Consider the following 16,197-nt stretch of genomic DNA (forward strand, 5'->3'; position numbering starts at 1 on the left):
ACACCTAGCCTGACCCTGCATTCAGTTTCCCAGCAAAGACTTCAAGATTTAACATGCTGTCTCCAATCTTACATGTTCAATGCCCCATTACATTTCTCTCTATTGTTAATAACAAGAGCAGATTCAACACAAACTGCCAAAATATCCCGAGCCCTTTGCCAATAATAGCAATAAGGCTGGGCAGAAGTTAAACACGGGATTGTATGGGGTATTGGCTTATAGCTGAGGCAGTAGTCACAAAACAAGAAGTGTATCTGAATAGCCTATCATTTTGTCAAATATGAACTTTAAAGAAAAGAAGGATGCCTGTTCTTTTTCTTTTTAAAATTATTTATTATCAAAAAGCTTGCTCCCTCTTACTGCTGAGTCAGTTCAGCAATGCAGCACCACCCTTTTTAGGGTTATTAAAAAAAAAATTTTTTTTTTGTTATTAGGCCCCAAATAATTTATTAGGCCCCAAGACCAAACAAACAAAAAACCCAGCTGGACTGGAGGTTCAGTAACATACCCACTGACGTGTCAATATGCATTCAGGAACACTGGTTTCATTTTTTGATTGGAATGCCAATCACCATAAAATCTTCTGCTAGAGTCACTTCTTGGAGATCTAACACTGATTCAGCTTGCTTTTTCAGTTCTGCAATACCATCTGTTTCTCCTTCTCTGGCCAAGGCAACTGGTTTGTACCTCTGACTGAAGTGAGTCAGAACCAGCCTCTTTGCTTGGCACAACTTTGCAAATGTTGCGGCCATCTGTGGTGTGCTATGGCCGTGTTCCTTTGCTTTGTCCATCTGGGTATCATCCAGGGTCGCTTCGTGGATCAACAGGTCTGCTTCAGAGCACAGCTTCACTCCTCCATCACCCACGACCCCTGAACAGTCACCTAAGATGCAGATTTTTCTTCCAACAATAGGCGTTTTTAAAACATCTTGGGGAAAAACTGTAACCCCGTTTTCCAGAACAACAGAAATTCCATTTTTCAGCTTCCCATAGGCAGGACCGGGTGGAACACCTAATGATGAAGGCAGATAATATTACATCATGGGAATGGAATTTATGGCTTCCTAAAGGAGTCTCTTTTAATAGTACAGCAAATAGCAAATGGAAAAGGCATCCATTTCTTTTCATAATTATTGTGTTTTTACTACTTGTATAAAACTGGAATATTTAGATATTTTTTTAAATTTATTTTTAACCTATTGATATTAGAATGCCCTAGTACTTAAAGTACTCCCCACATATATGTGTCAGATGAGTTTTAAGCTCCTAAGTCCCACTAAGACTTCATTACAGTCAAAACAACAGCCTCTGCTTCGCATGGGAATGACAGTTTTGAGAGTGCTTTCTTTAATATGTTTATCTTCAGGTAAAATTAAAGAATACATTTAAATAACAACATAATCAATGCCTAATTAAGACAGGTACCTACAAACTGGCTCACTTAATAAAAACATTATAAAAGGAGATTGTTTGGATCACAGGATTAAGTGAAATTTCAGGGAATCATACATAATCCACTTTCTTGGTAGACAGAGGCAGCTCCACATTTACCAAACTGGGCTTAAGTCTCATAGAAATCTAGAATAACACCTAGTCATCATGCTGGGCAAAACCTGTATCAAATATAATGTGATCACCAATTCCAATACAGATCACGTTTAAAGTTTCCAAATAGAACAGTAGCTCTTCATGCTTTTATGTAATAAAACTACCTTTGGCCAAAGTGGAAACCCTGGTGGTACAGTGGTTAAGTGCTACGGCTGCTAACCAAAGGGTCAGCAGTTCGATCCGCCAGGCGCTCCTCGGAAACTCTACAGGGCAGTTCCACTCTGTCCTATAGGGTTGCTATGAGTTGGAATCAACTTGACGGCAACTTTTTTTTTTTTGCCAAAGTTACTTTTCCTTAGTATCTATCTTTATGTTTTAGTTGGGGAGGAAGGAAAAGATTGTGCAAACATAGAAACAAACATACAAAAACACCACCATGCTTTTTAGAGTCCCTGCTGTGACCATGCCAAGAAGGGCAGTGATGCTGGAGGAATAACGGGCTTGGACGCTGTTTCACAAGACGTGCAGGGGACCCATCTCACGCAGGATGGCCTAGCACAGGGGAGTGTGAAGGTTTACAAGGGGCCCAGCCCATCTTTGTGTGCTTTGCTTCCAACTGTGATGATCCTAGGTATGTAAAATTGGTAGAGATGGTGTGTTCTAAACACCAGATTAACTTAATCAAGGTTGAAAGAGCAGACTGTAGTTGCAAGTTTATTAAGAACTATGGCAAGAAAGATTTCAGGCCAAAGATGTCAACAAAAAGATCTTTCAAATGCAAGGCATATGCAAATAAATGCCCAGATCTAAAACAACCACCACCAGCAGCACCCAAACCACTCCTGCCAACCAAGAGAGCATAAACTGAAGAGAGGACAAACTAAGAATTTGGTTTTTGGTCTGAATAGCATCCTTCTGGCTCCAAGGCTTTCCCTTAACAAATAAGCAAACTTTGGGCAAGGAAATAGAAAACGTATTAGTTTTAGGCCTGGGAGACAGGAAAGGAAGAATACTATGATACTTGTAATAGCTCCAGTTAACACGAGCGGGATTGATGAGAAGGGGGAAAAAAACAAACTTACCCAGGTCTTTTAGTTTCTGTGCGTTGAGTTTACCTGGGCGTTTCTTCTCCATGACTGAAAATCCAAAGGAGGGAATTCGGTGAAAGAGGCGAAATGCTTTGACAACAAACTGTTCATCATCAACCAAAAGGTATGAGTTTTCTTCTGAGTCTAACAGGATAGTTCTCCCTTGTCCTTCCTTGGGAGGGCTGTCTGCTCTTTTCACATGAGTGAATTCTTTCTGTTCTTCTGTAGGACACTGATCTGCAGTGGGTACCAGCTCATGGACCACATATGGGAAGACCAGTTCTGTCTGAGAGAGTTCCATGGTTTGCCAGATAAAGTCCCGAAGACCTACAGGGCCATAGATTTCGAGAGGCTGTTTGGTGACCATGGAGCCACTCTGCAGACTGATTGTGCAGAGGAGGCCAGGAAGTCCAAAGAAATGGTCTCCATGAAGATGTGTGATGAAGATCTTGGTAATTCTCCCTTTTGATTAAGATAGAGAAACAACATTGGAAATTTTTTAGAAATGAAAACTCATACAAAGCTATTTGAAACAGGTATAACAATTTATATAAGAAGCAGTAAAATGAATTTAGAAATTCTACTTACCACTATGAACTAACATGTCTGCATTTTTTCACATGATTTCAGAAACAACAAAGATAGACTTTATTTCACTGGATGGTTTTAACATTACTTTTTTTTCATAAAACATCTTCAAATTTTACAGTTTTACAGTTTTCAGAGTATTTTCCTACATATCTCTCATCTAAAAATAAGTGAAATACACAAGTGTACCAAAATAATTTATATACTAGATAGGCCTCAAGTGTCAAAAGCACTGGCAGTCATACTGCCCCCTACTGCTCCCTCTAAGAATGGCAAGCATGTACTTTCAGCAAAACAAATGTTCCACTGGCTCCAAATGACTGGACGAGTGCCCTGAACCCAAAACTGCCTTTTAAGGACTCTCTACGCTGGCCAGAGATTAACCAGCCAAGTCAGATTCTGCTTGTTTGGAAGAGGTTGGAGGGAGAGGACAAGAAAGGAGGGGGGTGAGGGAGGAAAAGGGTAGGGAGGTGAGGGAAACAGGGAGGTGGGAGAGGAATGGGCTGAGGAAGGGAGAGGAGAGGAGGTGGGTAGTAGACACTGGAATGCAGTTCAGAGATCTGATCTGCTCTGGTATTATGCAAGGGTACTTGGGCTCATCTCTTCCTTTCAGTCTGAATTAACACAACAGCTTTTTCAGTTTATATTGGCTCAGGTTGTAACCTGATTTAGGCAGTGGTGAACTGAGTTTACTGCTGGTATGTGGCAGGAGGTCACATCAGCATTTTTCTGAGATGCACCACAAGGCATTTGAAAAGTGACAATCACAATTGAACACATTTTCAGTATAACAGAGGCTTCCACTGCTAGCTCATGGCCCATGTATTTCAAATATGTGATACCAAAGAACGGAACGGTTTACTTGTAACGTGATTTCCAATGACTTCAAGGCAAAAGTGTTCTCCAAGCAAGTCTTGCCAGCTTACCACACCAAGGGCTAGGAACCAGGAGACAGAGAACACTAGCTGGAACAGAGGTCAAGTTTGGACCTTGAGAATTCCAGGAGGCACTCTAGAAATTTCTCCATACTCCTCTTTTTCTTTATAGCTCTTGTTTTTGCTGTTATTTGACTTCTAGAACCCTTCCATTTTCTTCTTCACCCATCCAGGCTGCTGAGCACCTCTAATGTGTCCTGAGGCCTCCGGAGACACAAAAGCTAGGGTGGCTGCTAAGTCCCACTGGTCTCAAACCTGCCAACATCAGACTTTTGGGGCCCTCTCCCTATCTCTCCAAAACAAAGCCAGAACTGAACACCAAAACAACCTGAGAACACAAACCAAGTGAGACAAATTAAGCAGGCAAAAAATTGCTTCCCACAGTTATCACAGTTTCACAGAAGACAAACATTCCATTTTTCAAGAAACTTGATTTCACAAGGAGAAGGAATGGCAACCACAATTATCAAAGATATGAGGAAGTTATAAAATGAAGAGAAAAATGCATGAGTTCTTTTTCATTTGAGAACAAAAAAGTTATGGGGGGAGGAAATATGTCATCCCATAAAGGACTAGAATACCAAACATCCACTAAAAAGGATGATGCAGTTATATTTACTGCCATGGGAAAGTGCCTGCAATATATTGTTCAGTGAAAAAAAATTCAGGTTACACCTAGTATGATCCCATTTATACAAAACTACACATACATACACACACATACAGATACACCCATGTTGTTGTTAGGTGCTGTCGAGTCGGTTCCAACTCATAGTGACCCTATATACAACAGAACAAAACGCTGCGCAGTCCAGCCCACTGCTGCAGCCTTTGTGTCAATTCATCTGTTGAGGGTTTTCCGTTTTTTCGCTGACCCTCTACCTTGCCAAGCATGACGTCCTTCTCCAGGGACTGGTCCCTTCTGATAACATGTCCAAAGTACATGGCACTAAGTCTCACCATCCTCGCTTCCAAGGAGTACTCTGTACTTCTTCCAAGACAGATTTATTCGTTCTTCTGGCAGTCCATGGTATATTCAATATTCTTCTCCAATACCATAATTCAAAGGCATCAATTCTTCTTCAGTCTTCCTTATTCACTGTCCAGCTTTCACATATATGATGCGATTGAAAATACCATGGCTTGGGTCTGGCACACCTTAGTCCTCAAAGTGACATCTTTGCTTTTTAACACTTTAAAGAGGTCTTTTGCAGCAGATTTGCCCAATGCAATGCGTTGTTTGGTTTCTTGACTGCTGCTTCCGTGAAACTGATTGTGGATCCAGGTAAAAGGAAATCCTTGACAACTTCAATATTTTCTCCATTTATCATTATGTTGCTTATTGGTCCAGTTGTGAAGATTTTTGCTTTCTTTCTTTCTTAATAGAGTTTATTATGCCAATTGACTTAGACGTCCCCTGAAACCATGGTCCCCAAACCCCCGCCCCTGCTACACTGGCCTTCAAAGCATTCAGTTTATTCTGGAAACTTCTTTGCTTTTGGTTTAGTCCAGTTGTGATCTCGCCTGTGTTGTGTTATCTTTCCCATCACCTAAAGTAGTTCTTATCTTCTACCTAATTAGTGAATACCCCTCTCCCACCCTTCCCTCCCTCCCTTCCCCCTCTAGTAACCATCAAAGAATATTTTCTTCTCTATTTAAACTATTTCTCAAGTGGTCTCAATATTGTCCTTTTGCAACTAATTTCACTCAGCATAATGCCTTCCAGATTCCTCCATGTTATGAAATGTTTCACAGATTCGTCACTGTTCTTTATCAATGTGTAGTATTCAACTGTGTGAATATACCATAATTTATTTATCCATTCATCCGTTGATGGGCACCTTGGTTGCTTCCATCTTTTTGCTATTGTAACCAGTGCCGCAATGAACATGGGTGTGCATATATCTGTTCCTGTAAAGGCTCTTATTTCTCTAGAATATATTCCAAGGAGTGGGATCGCTGGATTGTATGGTAGTTCTGTTTCTAACTTTTTAAGGAAACGCCAAAACGATTTCCAAAGTGGTTATACCATTTTACATTCCCACCAGCAGTGTATAAGTGTTCCAGTCTCTCCAGAACCTCTCCAACATTTATTGTTTTGTGTTTTTTGGATTAATGCCAACCTTGTTGGAGTGAGATGAAATCTCGTTGTAGTTTTGATTTGCATTTCTCTAATGGCTAAGGATCCTGAGCATCTCTTCATGTATCTGTTAGCTACCTGAATGTCTTCTTTAGTGAAGTATCTGTTCATATCTTTTGCCCATTTTTTAACTGGGTTATTTCTCATTCTGCAGTTGAGTTTTTGCAGTATTAGGTAGATTTTAGAGATCAGGCACTGATCGGAAATGTCACAGCTAAAAACCTTTCCCCAGTGTGTAAGTGATCTTTTTACTCTTTTGGTGAAGTCTTTGGATGAGCATAGGTGTTTGATTTTTAGGAGCTCCCAGTTATCTAGTTTTTCTTCTGCATTGTTAGTGATGTTTTGTATACTGTTTATGCCATGTATTAGAGGTCCTAATGTTGTCCTTATTTTTTCTTCCATGATCTTTATCGTTTTAGATTTTATATTTAGGTCTTTGATCCATTTTGAGCTCGTTTTTGTGCATGGAGTGAGGTATGGGGTATTTTTGTTTTCTTTATATTGAGGTGTAATCCATAATGAAGGTTGTAATCTTTGATCTTCACCAGTATGTGCTTCAAGTCCTCTTCACTTTCAGGAAGCAAGGTCGTGTCATCTGCATATCACAGGTTATTAACGAGTCTTCCTCCAATCCTGACGCCGCATTCCTCATATAGTCCAGTTTCTTGGATTACTTGCTCAGCATACAGACTGAATAGGTACGGTGAAAGGATACAACCCTTACGCATAACTTTCCTGATTTTAAACCATGCAGTATCCCCTTGTTCTGTCTGAACGACTGCCTCTTGGTCTATGCACAGGTTCCTCATTAGTATAATTAAGTGTTCTGGAATTCCCATTCTTCACAATGTTACCCATAGTTTGTTATGATCCACACAGTCAAATGTCTTTGCATAGTCAACAAAACACAAGTAAACATCTTTCTGGTATTCTCTGCTTTCAGCCAAGATCCATGTGACATCAGTAATGACATCCCTCATTCCACGTCCTCTTCTGAATCTGGCTTAAATTTCTGGCAGTTCCCTTTCGATGTATCGTTGCAACTGATTTTGAATTATCTGCCACAAAATTTTACTTGCCTGTGATATTAATGATATTGCTTGGTAATTTTTGCATTTTGATATATCACCTTTCTTTGGAACAGGCACAAATAAGGATCTCTTCCAGTCAGTTGGCCAGGTAGCTATGTTCCAAATTTCTTGGCCTAGATGAGTGAGCACTTCCAGTGTTGCATTCATTTGCTAAAATATCTCAGTGGGCATTTTGTCAATTCCTGGAGCCTTGTTTTTCACCAATGCCTTCAGGGCAGCTTGGGCTTCTCCCTTCACTACCATTGGTTCTTGATCAATGCTAACTCCTGAAATGGCTGAACATCGACCAATTCTTTTTGGTAGGATGACTCTGTGTATTCTTTCCATCTTCTTTTGATGTTTCCTGCATCATTCAATATTTTGCCATAGAATCCTTCAATATTACAACTTGAAGCTTGAATTTTTTCTTTAGTTCTTTCAGCTTGAGAAATGCTGAGCATGTTCTTCCCTTTTGATTTCTAACTCCAGGTCTTTGCACATGTCATTATAACATGTTACTTTTGTCTTCTCAAGCCGCCCTTTGAAATCTTCTGTTTAGCTCTTTTACTTCCTCATTTTTTTCCATTTGCTTTAGCTACTCTATGTTCAAGAGCAAGTTTCAGAGAGTCTCCTGACATCCATTTTGGTCTTTTCAAATACACCCATACCATTATTATATCTACCTGCACAGAAAATTTATCTATGAGCAATGGACTTGGGCTTTTTCTTATTTAGACTTTTCTGCTTTGTTTGAACTTTTAAAATAAGCACATATACCTTTTGTGATTATACTTTTGTATTTTTTTATCATTTTATAACCCTTTTTGAAGAGAAAAAAGGATTATGCTCATTCTTTAAAATTATGAAAGATACAGACACGTGAACTTGTTAATCAAATGCTTACATATTAGAACCATGGAAGCTTAAAAGATGTATGTTTAGATAAATAGAAGGTATTTCCTTATTAAACTCAGAAAACATACTATTCCCAGAGGTAGTAGCAGCTGTAAAGAGTTTCAATAAATCAAATAATGAATGTTCCATTATGGGTTACTGAGAAAAACCAGTGTGTACTGAGGGTGCTTCTTTCCAGTTTGAGACTGGCAGCATTTGAGATGCTAGAGACATAGGTAATGCTCTGGGATTACCATCCTGCCTTCCTCTCTAAGGACAAGAATTTTTTTTCAAGATAATAAAAATTTAGTAAACTAAAGGTTCCCTTTGGCCTTTTTGTTCTTGTTTCTGCCAGGTTGGTTTAGCTTTGTATGTTTATTTAAATATACACATATATATAATAATTGTAAAATATAAAATATTACAGAAGAGTATTACTGCAAGAAGATCTAAGGTAGCCTCCATGATCTCTGCCTCCTGGTGTTCACATCCTTCTGTAATCCCCTTTGTTTGAGTGTGGGTGGAACTTGTGACTTGTTTCTAAATAGCAGAAAAGGGCACAGGGATGTGACATGATTCTGTTATGTAAGACTCTGTCTTGCAAGATGACTCACTCTAGAGTCTCTCTTTCCTTTGCTGGCTATGAAGAAGCTACCATAGAGCAGATGCCCCACATGGCAAGGAACTTTGGGCCACCTCTAGGAGCTGAGGGCAGGCTTGGTTCTACAACTGCAAGGATACTGACAATAGCCTGAGTGAGGTTGGAAGCAGATTCTTCCCCAGTTTAGCCTCTGATGAGACCAGAGCCCTAGCCAACCCCTGACTGCAGCCTACTGAGACCCTGAAACAGAGGACCCAGCTAAGCAGGGTCTAGACTCCCTGACTCACAGAAACTATGAGATAATAAATGTGTGTTGTTTTAAGGCTGTAGGTTTGTGGTAATTTGTTATGTAGCATTAAATAACTTAGAAAGGTATTAAATAAAAAGTAAAGATTCACCCCTACTCCCAAAACTCTGAAAGCCACACTAAACAGTTCCTTGTTTCTATTTTAATCCACTGCCTACCCCATCTCAACTCCTATTCTCTAAGATGTTAAATATCACAGCTTCCACTCTGGCCCGTGCCTACCCTGAGAGTGCTCATGAAAAGAACACCGGTGTAATCCAAGGAACGTGAAGCGTACAGTATCTACCCTCACCTCAAGGTTTCAACACAAGACAGTATATAATTAGGGTTGAACCGCATGCACCTCAAGGCCTTGTGTCCCAAACTCTATGCATTAGTTCCTTCCTCCAACAGCTCTTTTCCTAGCTCCCTATTTTGGTCCAGGGCATCATCACTGGTGACCTGTTACACTTTCAGTTCTTCACTTCCTCACACCCTAGACATCTAATCAGTCACCACTTCCCGTTGACTCCACAAGTATCTGTAAGTTGAGTTCTTTGTCTCCATCCCTACCCCTACTTCCTGCTTCAATGTCCTCATCCACTCTTTCAGATGAATGCAACTGCCTTGGAACTGGTCTCCCTAATGGTAGTCTCTCTCTCAATCTATTTGTTATCAGAAAACTCTCTCCTAAAACACAAGACAAATCATGTTAGCCCTCTGACTAAAAACTTTTAATGGTTTCTTAGTCCAATAGAATAATAAAGTCCAGATACCTTAACATGCATAGAAGACTTCTGCCCTCACTTTTTTTTTCAGCATTCTCATTTCCCATTTCTCCTAGCCAAGTACTCAATGCTGGATGGCTTAATGTTCCCCAAACATGCCATTTCTTTCCTGGAAACTCCCTGACTTTCTGTTCACTTTGTTATCTCTTCCTGGAACATCCACCCCTATTCCTCTCCCTGGAGATACGTCTATTCATCTTTTAAATCTTAGTCCAACTGTCACCATCTCTGGGATGCTTTCTTTGAACATGCAGGCATTTAGTGTCGCCCTCCCTCATGCTCAAAAAGTTCTCAGAAACACCCCTATTATTCTGCTTATCATCTTACACTGCACCTGTCTGTTTGCACATCAGTTTCCATCAGTAGGCCAAGGATCCTCAGACTCTGGAAGTATCTTTCCTAAATTACAAAATGCCATGCACTGTGATGGAATAATGACTTTCGTAACTACCATTTACCAAGACCTGAAGAGTGAGAGGCATCAAACTAAGTGCTTAGCATCTTATCACTCATTAGCTAAACACTATCTATTAGGCACCTACTGATACATAATTGGAACCTTGGTGGCACAGTGGTTAAGAGCTTGGCTGCTAACCAAATGTTCAGCAGTTCGAATCCACCAGCTGCTCCTTGGAAACCCTATGAGGCAGTTCTACCTTGTCCTATAGTGCCGCTACGAGTTGGAATCAACTCAACAACGAGTTTGGGTTTTTTTTTTTTTTTAATACATAATTGACCACTGAGCTTACTTTGTAGTGCAAGGACACGGACAGTGAATACAGAAACTATTTAGATAACATTATTTCAGATATTGATGATGCTAAGAAGTCAATAAAATAGGACAAAGCAGTAGAATGACTGGGGTGAAAGAGGAAATACTTAATCCAAGAGGCTCAGAAATCCTCTGAGAAATGGCATTTGAGCTAAGATTTAATTGATGATAAGGAGGCAACCACACAGAGATGGGCCCATTACATATAATTCTCATAACACCTCTTCTAAATAGAGTTTTCCCCTCATTTTCAACACAAAGACATTAAAGCTTAAGAATGACTGGCTGATCTGCTAAGATCACAAGCTCAAGACAGAGCTTCGACTGGAACCCAGATTTGCCTGATTGGGCAATCAGTCTCCCCGGTGCTGGGCTTTTGTTCATTCCACTCCCTCTGACTAGAATGCCCTTCCTCTCCTCATCCTTCAACAACTCAGAGGCCACCTTCTCTGGGATGTCCCCCTCCTCTGAACATTTAGTGCCCTTTGCATCCCTCTCCTGATACTTCTATCTCCTGTTGGAAATAAGTATGTGCACCACTTCTCTTTACTGAGCTGCTGGGGCAGTATCCATTTACTGTGCCTGATGTAGCCCATGCCACGCTCCCTCAAGCCTACATAAATCCTTGCTCTCAACATTTAGAGGATAAATGAAAAGCAAATAAATAAACAAATGAGCCTCAGTGGCCATAGCCAGATGACTGGGGGCCTTCCAAATTTTGTCAGGGCTCCAGCGCTGAAGTGGACACAGGACTGTTTCTGAACAAAAGAGCCAATGAAAGCCAAGAAAATGAAGCACAGCCAGAAATCATCATAATGAGGTAGCTGAATGCACACTAACCTGCTTTAAGCTGGCTTTTCATAAGCTGTGTCTGAGTTCCCTCTCCACAGTCAAAGAGCCAGCATTCGCCCTCACACCGAAGGACCACAGCAGAAGCACCTCGGGTTGGGGATGGGTATGCTGCACCTGTTCCCAGAAACGTCACATCCATCGACATCTTCCACCCTGCAATGGAAAGATCACCTGGGGAGTATTTCACAGAACTACTCACAATCACCAAAAACAGGTTCCTGTGAGATCACTGCTAGTTATTTTTTGGTTATTCAGAACAGTTTGAATCCCTGTCCTCTAACAGTTTTCCACACAAATCCAAAGTAAGATTTCTGTGGAAAAAATCCAAACTCCTAATTGGCTAAAACCACAAGTTATCAAATGTTGTGTGACTGCTAATAACAAAACAAAACAAAGCAGCCGAGCTCAGTCAATTAAAAGTTGTAGCTGAGGTTCTGGGCAAGAGATGGACTTTAATTATGTTCACCAAGTGGTGACTCTGGGGCACACTGAGCAACCATAAATAACAGTAATGCTCTACGGTACTCTACAGTAACGCTGGTACTTCACAGTAATGCTGAGTGAATGTCTCACCAGCTCAAATGACAGGGTCCATGACTGGTTGGGACTTCAAACACAAAAATCCCATTGCCATTGAGTCAATTCCAACTCACAGCAACCTCACTGGACAGAGCAGAACTGCACCAAAGGACTTCCAAGGCTGTAATCTTTACAGAAGCAGAGTGCCACATCTCTCACAGAGCTGTTGGTGGGTTTGAACTGCCGATCTTTTGGTTAACGGCTGAGCACTTAACCACCGCACCACCAGGGCTCCTGGGTTAGTACTTAGGACTCTGCTATTGTAAGTGATCAGCAGTCACCTGTTGAATGTGTAGATTCCTGCCAACTGGTAGCACTGCTCTTTTTTCTTTCACTATTTCTGGGAACATCTCCTGTCTCTGGTATACTCCTGGGATGGAAGATGTGCATCAAACAGAATAAATGTGAATAAACTGAAACTTACAGACGGCCAATGATAGATTATTCACATTGATGGCAAGGAGGAAAACAGACATATAAATAATTCTAAGAATTACTTATATAATTATTATATAACTCTTATACATTACCGGTGGCGGAGAGATGAATTGCTACTATGTTTTGGGGGGTAATCTGGTAATACATATTACCAATAATAATGATGATGTTGATAATACCCTTTAGATCAGCAATTCCATTTTTGGTGATTTACCCTACAGAAATAAAGGATCTATGTAGGATGTTCATCGTGGTAGGATTTAAGACGGCTAAAAATTGGAAGCAACCTGAATATATGTCAACAGGGAAATGGTTGAATATTTTATTGTACATCCACACCATGAACCATTTATTCTTCAGCTAATAGTTAGGTTCGCAACTATTGTCCTGGAGGGATGACAATGAAAACGTTACAGATGGCTATGGCATGATCTCATTTTTATGACAACAATCTCCCAAGTCCCTACATTTATATAAATGGAGAAAGTCTGGAGTGGAAGGATATATATGCTACACTGTTAATATTGGTTATCTCAGGGATGATTACAATGAGAGGTGATTATTAACTTCTAAACTTTTGGATTGTTTCTGCTTGCCATGAGCAGCATTAACTTTTATAAAATAAAATATTTGATAAATTTTTTTAAATGTGTCATAAGGATGAATGTGCTTTTCTAACCACACATCATCTAGTCTTCCTTTCCATTCTGGGATCCAGTACGCTCCACATCCCACCCCACAAAAAAAGGTAATGCATCTCTCTACCCCACACACAGACCCTGAGGTTCTCTCTAGTGTCCCTTCCAGGTGTTACTCCACATTTTCACCTCCAAGATCAAGCCTCCCTCCCGGAGCCTTCCCTATTGGATTGCAGTTTGCAAGAGAGGCGAGAATAAACAGTGTACAAAGCTTTAAAAAAAAAAAAAAAAGCAGGCGCTAATAATGCAGGAGGAATGATACAGTATCATCATTTTTTTTTTTTTTTTTTAACAAATAATAGATCTAGGCCAGTGAAACACACCCTGGAAGTATATTAGAATCACCTGGAGTGCTTTGGAAACCTATCAATTATTGGGCTCCATCCCAGAACAATGCAGTAAATTCCTTCAGTGAGATGTGAGTTTCACTATTAAAAAAAAAAAAAAACTTCCCGTGATTCTAATGTGCAGTCAAATTTGAGAATCACTTAGTAAAAAGCTAATGAAATCTATAATGGATGGATCAGGCTGGCCTGAAATTACTAGTCAAGTAATCAATCCATTTTTTAAAAACTTTCTATTATGAAAAATTTCAAACACATACAAAAGTAGAGAGATTAATATAATGCGTTGCCATGTATCCATCATCGAGTTTCAACAATTATCAACTCATGGCCAATCTTGTTTTGTCTATATCCCCACCCCACCCCCATTCCTCCAAGTGTACTTGATAGGTGCTATTAGGCATTTCCATCAGGTGGCACTTCCATCAGCAGGCTGTATCTCTTGATGTTAGTAACTACTACTGATTGCTGCCAGGAGCCATTATTTCAGTAGGGGTTGCTAAAAGATGGTATTGGAATTCTCTTATTCCTTTTGGAGTTATTAGCTGTCATCTTTGTATAATTGCCTGGACAATTATTTAGTTACTCAGTGGTACAGCTGGAAACCCTGGTGGTGTAGTGGGTAAGTGCTACAGCTGCTAACCAAGAGGTCGGCAGTTCGAATTTACCAGCTGCTCCTTGGAAGCTCTATGGGGTAGTTCTACCCTGTCCTATAGGGTCACTATGAGTCAGAATCACCTCGGCAGCAGTGGGTTTAGTTTTTTTTTTTTTTGGTGGTACGATTTGTACAGAAAAGCTCCACTGACTAATCTTAATCACGAAGAGAAACAAGACCTTATCTAACTCCTGATGGATGCAATTTGAAGTTCCAATAACCTCTATGAGGTTTTCTTGCCAAAAAGTAGAACCTGAATCTGAAAAAACCTGTGGATCTAAATACCAGTTTGTTAAAGGACATCTCCGGGATAGAAAAAGCAAAATCTAGTATGTGGGAAACTTTACAGGACAAATGACCTGTATGTTGCAAGAAAAAATAATAATAAAGAGGGAAAGGAAACACAAATTAAATGTTGAGATGTTAACCAATGGCAACATGTGTAGCTTGTTTGGGTCCTGATTTGGACAAACTGATGCTGGGAAAGAGACAACTGGGGAAGTTTAAACACCTGATAGCAGATGATAATGTGAAATTCCTATTAGATTGGCAATGGCATTACGTTTATAAACGTAAGTTAATTAATGAATGAAATGTCATATTTTAGATCTGCTTTCAAAACAATTCAGTGGAGGCAGGGTAACAGATGAAACAAGCTTGATCATGAGTTGAGCCAAAAACAAACCCCAGTGCCGTCGAGTCAATTCGGACTCATAGCGACCCTATAAGGGTTCATTGTATTATTGTACTTTCATATATGTTTGAAAGTTTCCACAACAAAAAGATTAAAAACAAACTAGTCAAGCCCTTCCAGTACAGCAGGAAGTAATCAGAAATTTATCTAATCATCAAAATTTAGGGAGCTCCATTATTTGGCATGCACCATTCTTGGCACTAGGAATTAAGAGTTAGCAAACCCTGTCTTGACGAAAAATGGCTGGCTGCGTGCTTTCTCATGACTATGATCCACCTTCGACAAAATGCACATTTCTGGTCGAGGTACTGTGGGACGCAAAACACGTTCGCAGGCCTGGCTACATATCACAATCACCTGGTGATTCCGGAGCTACAGTAGTTGGAAGACTTTCCAAGCGATTCTAATGGATGCCGGGGTTGAGAACCAGCGCTCAGAGACTGCTGCCCTCCATTTCAGAGCTGAAAGAACGGTAGCCCGGAGCGACTGAAGCAGGACAGAGCCAGGCCAGGTCTTCGGCCACTCGAGGGAGCACAGGCTCTCTCTCCTGTAAGACAGGGTTAGCCTCGCTAAAGAGCGAGAGCGCTGGGAGGCAGAGTCTCGGGCTCCTCCGGGCGGCCACAGCGCGCCTTCCCTCTCGGGCCTGAGTCCTCCGCGCAGGGCCAGACCCTGCCCTGCCCGTGCGGCGCGCCCGGCCCCACTCACCCACTCCCCAGGCCCGCGGAAGGAGCTAGCAAGGGCAGGCCGCAACGACACCCAGACGTCCGCAAGGCGGCAACTGGTGCGGGCGGAAGTGCGCCGCCGCCTGCGAGGCCGCGCGGCCGCTCTAGGACTCTCGGAGGTCCGCGCTCCGTGGCACCCGCCCCGGGACAGGCCGCCGGGGGAGGGTCCACACTCTTTCTCGCGCATAGTAAGCCCCGAGGAAAACGCTTGTAGATCCTTCACCTTCTTCGTCGCTTGCCGCAGTTTGCTGTCTGTAAGATGGTGGCGGTGACCCGTCAGGGCCGGAGCCTGGTTGTTAAATTTCGACTGCTGGAACGTTAAGCACCAAAATTGAAAACATTTACTGCTCTTACCCCCGCCCCTTAATTTTTTTTTTGCGTGCAGTGTTTTCAAACAACAGTATTCTTCGTGATGTTTTGCTCATACGTGTTTGCCTAATTTTTATTCATGCGTTGGGATGAACCCTACTGTTTTTCAACTACTAAACCTGAAAGTTTAACCGTG

General features: G+C 41.2%; 1 protein-coding gene across 6 annotated transcripts; it reads right to left on the minus strand.

Moving 5' to 3' along the window:
* Nucleotides 1–309: 309 nt before the first annotated feature.
* On the minus strand, nucleotides 310–15,782 carry ELAC1 (elaC ribonuclease Z 1). 6 transcript variants are annotated; one of them, XM_064294510.1, is made up of 6 exons: nucleotides 15,676–15,782; nucleotides 15,328–15,517; nucleotides 12,423–12,511; nucleotides 11,551–11,715; nucleotides 2,631–3,098; nucleotides 310–1,012 (listed from the first exon to the last, which is right to left on the minus strand). In XM_064294510.1, the coding sequence occupies exons 4-6, from the start codon at nucleotides 11,705–11,707 to the stop codon at nucleotides 546–548; spliced, it is 1,092 nt and encodes a 363-aa protein (XP_064150580.1). In that variant the 5' UTR covers nucleotides 11,708–11,715; nucleotides 12,423–12,511; nucleotides 15,328–15,517; nucleotides 15,676–15,782; the 3' UTR covers nucleotides 310–545. The 6 variants fall into 6 exon arrangements, with proteins under 6 accessions (XP_064150580.1, XP_064150581.1, XP_064150582.1 ...); XM_064294511.1 differs by lacking the exon at nucleotides 12,423–12,511; XM_064294512.1 differs by lacking the exon at nucleotides 12,423–12,511 and having other exon boundaries at nucleotides 11,551–11,733.
* Nucleotides 15,783–16,197: the final 415 nt, after the last annotated feature.

This window comes from Loxodonta africana, chromosome 11 (genome assembly GCF_030014295.1).
Source record: "Loxodonta africana isolate mLoxAfr1 chromosome 11, mLoxAfr1.hap2, whole genome shotgun sequence".
NCBI classification, from domain to species: Eukaryota; Metazoa; Chordata; class Mammalia; order Proboscidea; family Elephantidae; genus Loxodonta; species Loxodonta africana.

Coding starts and splice junctions, on each gene's coding strand:
- ELAC1 (XM_023543787.2), bottom strand. CDS start 12,531: ATGCACATCTTCCATCCCAGGAGTATACCAGAGACAGGAGATGTTCCC. Junction 11,716..12,422: donor GGAATCTACACATTCAACAG/GTGACTGCTGAT, acceptor TTTCCATTGCAG/GGTGGAAGATGTCGATGGAT. Junction 3,099..11,550: donor GAAAAGCCAGCTTAAAGCAG/GTTAGTGTGCAT, acceptor CTTAATCAAAAG/GGAGAATTACCAAGATCTTC.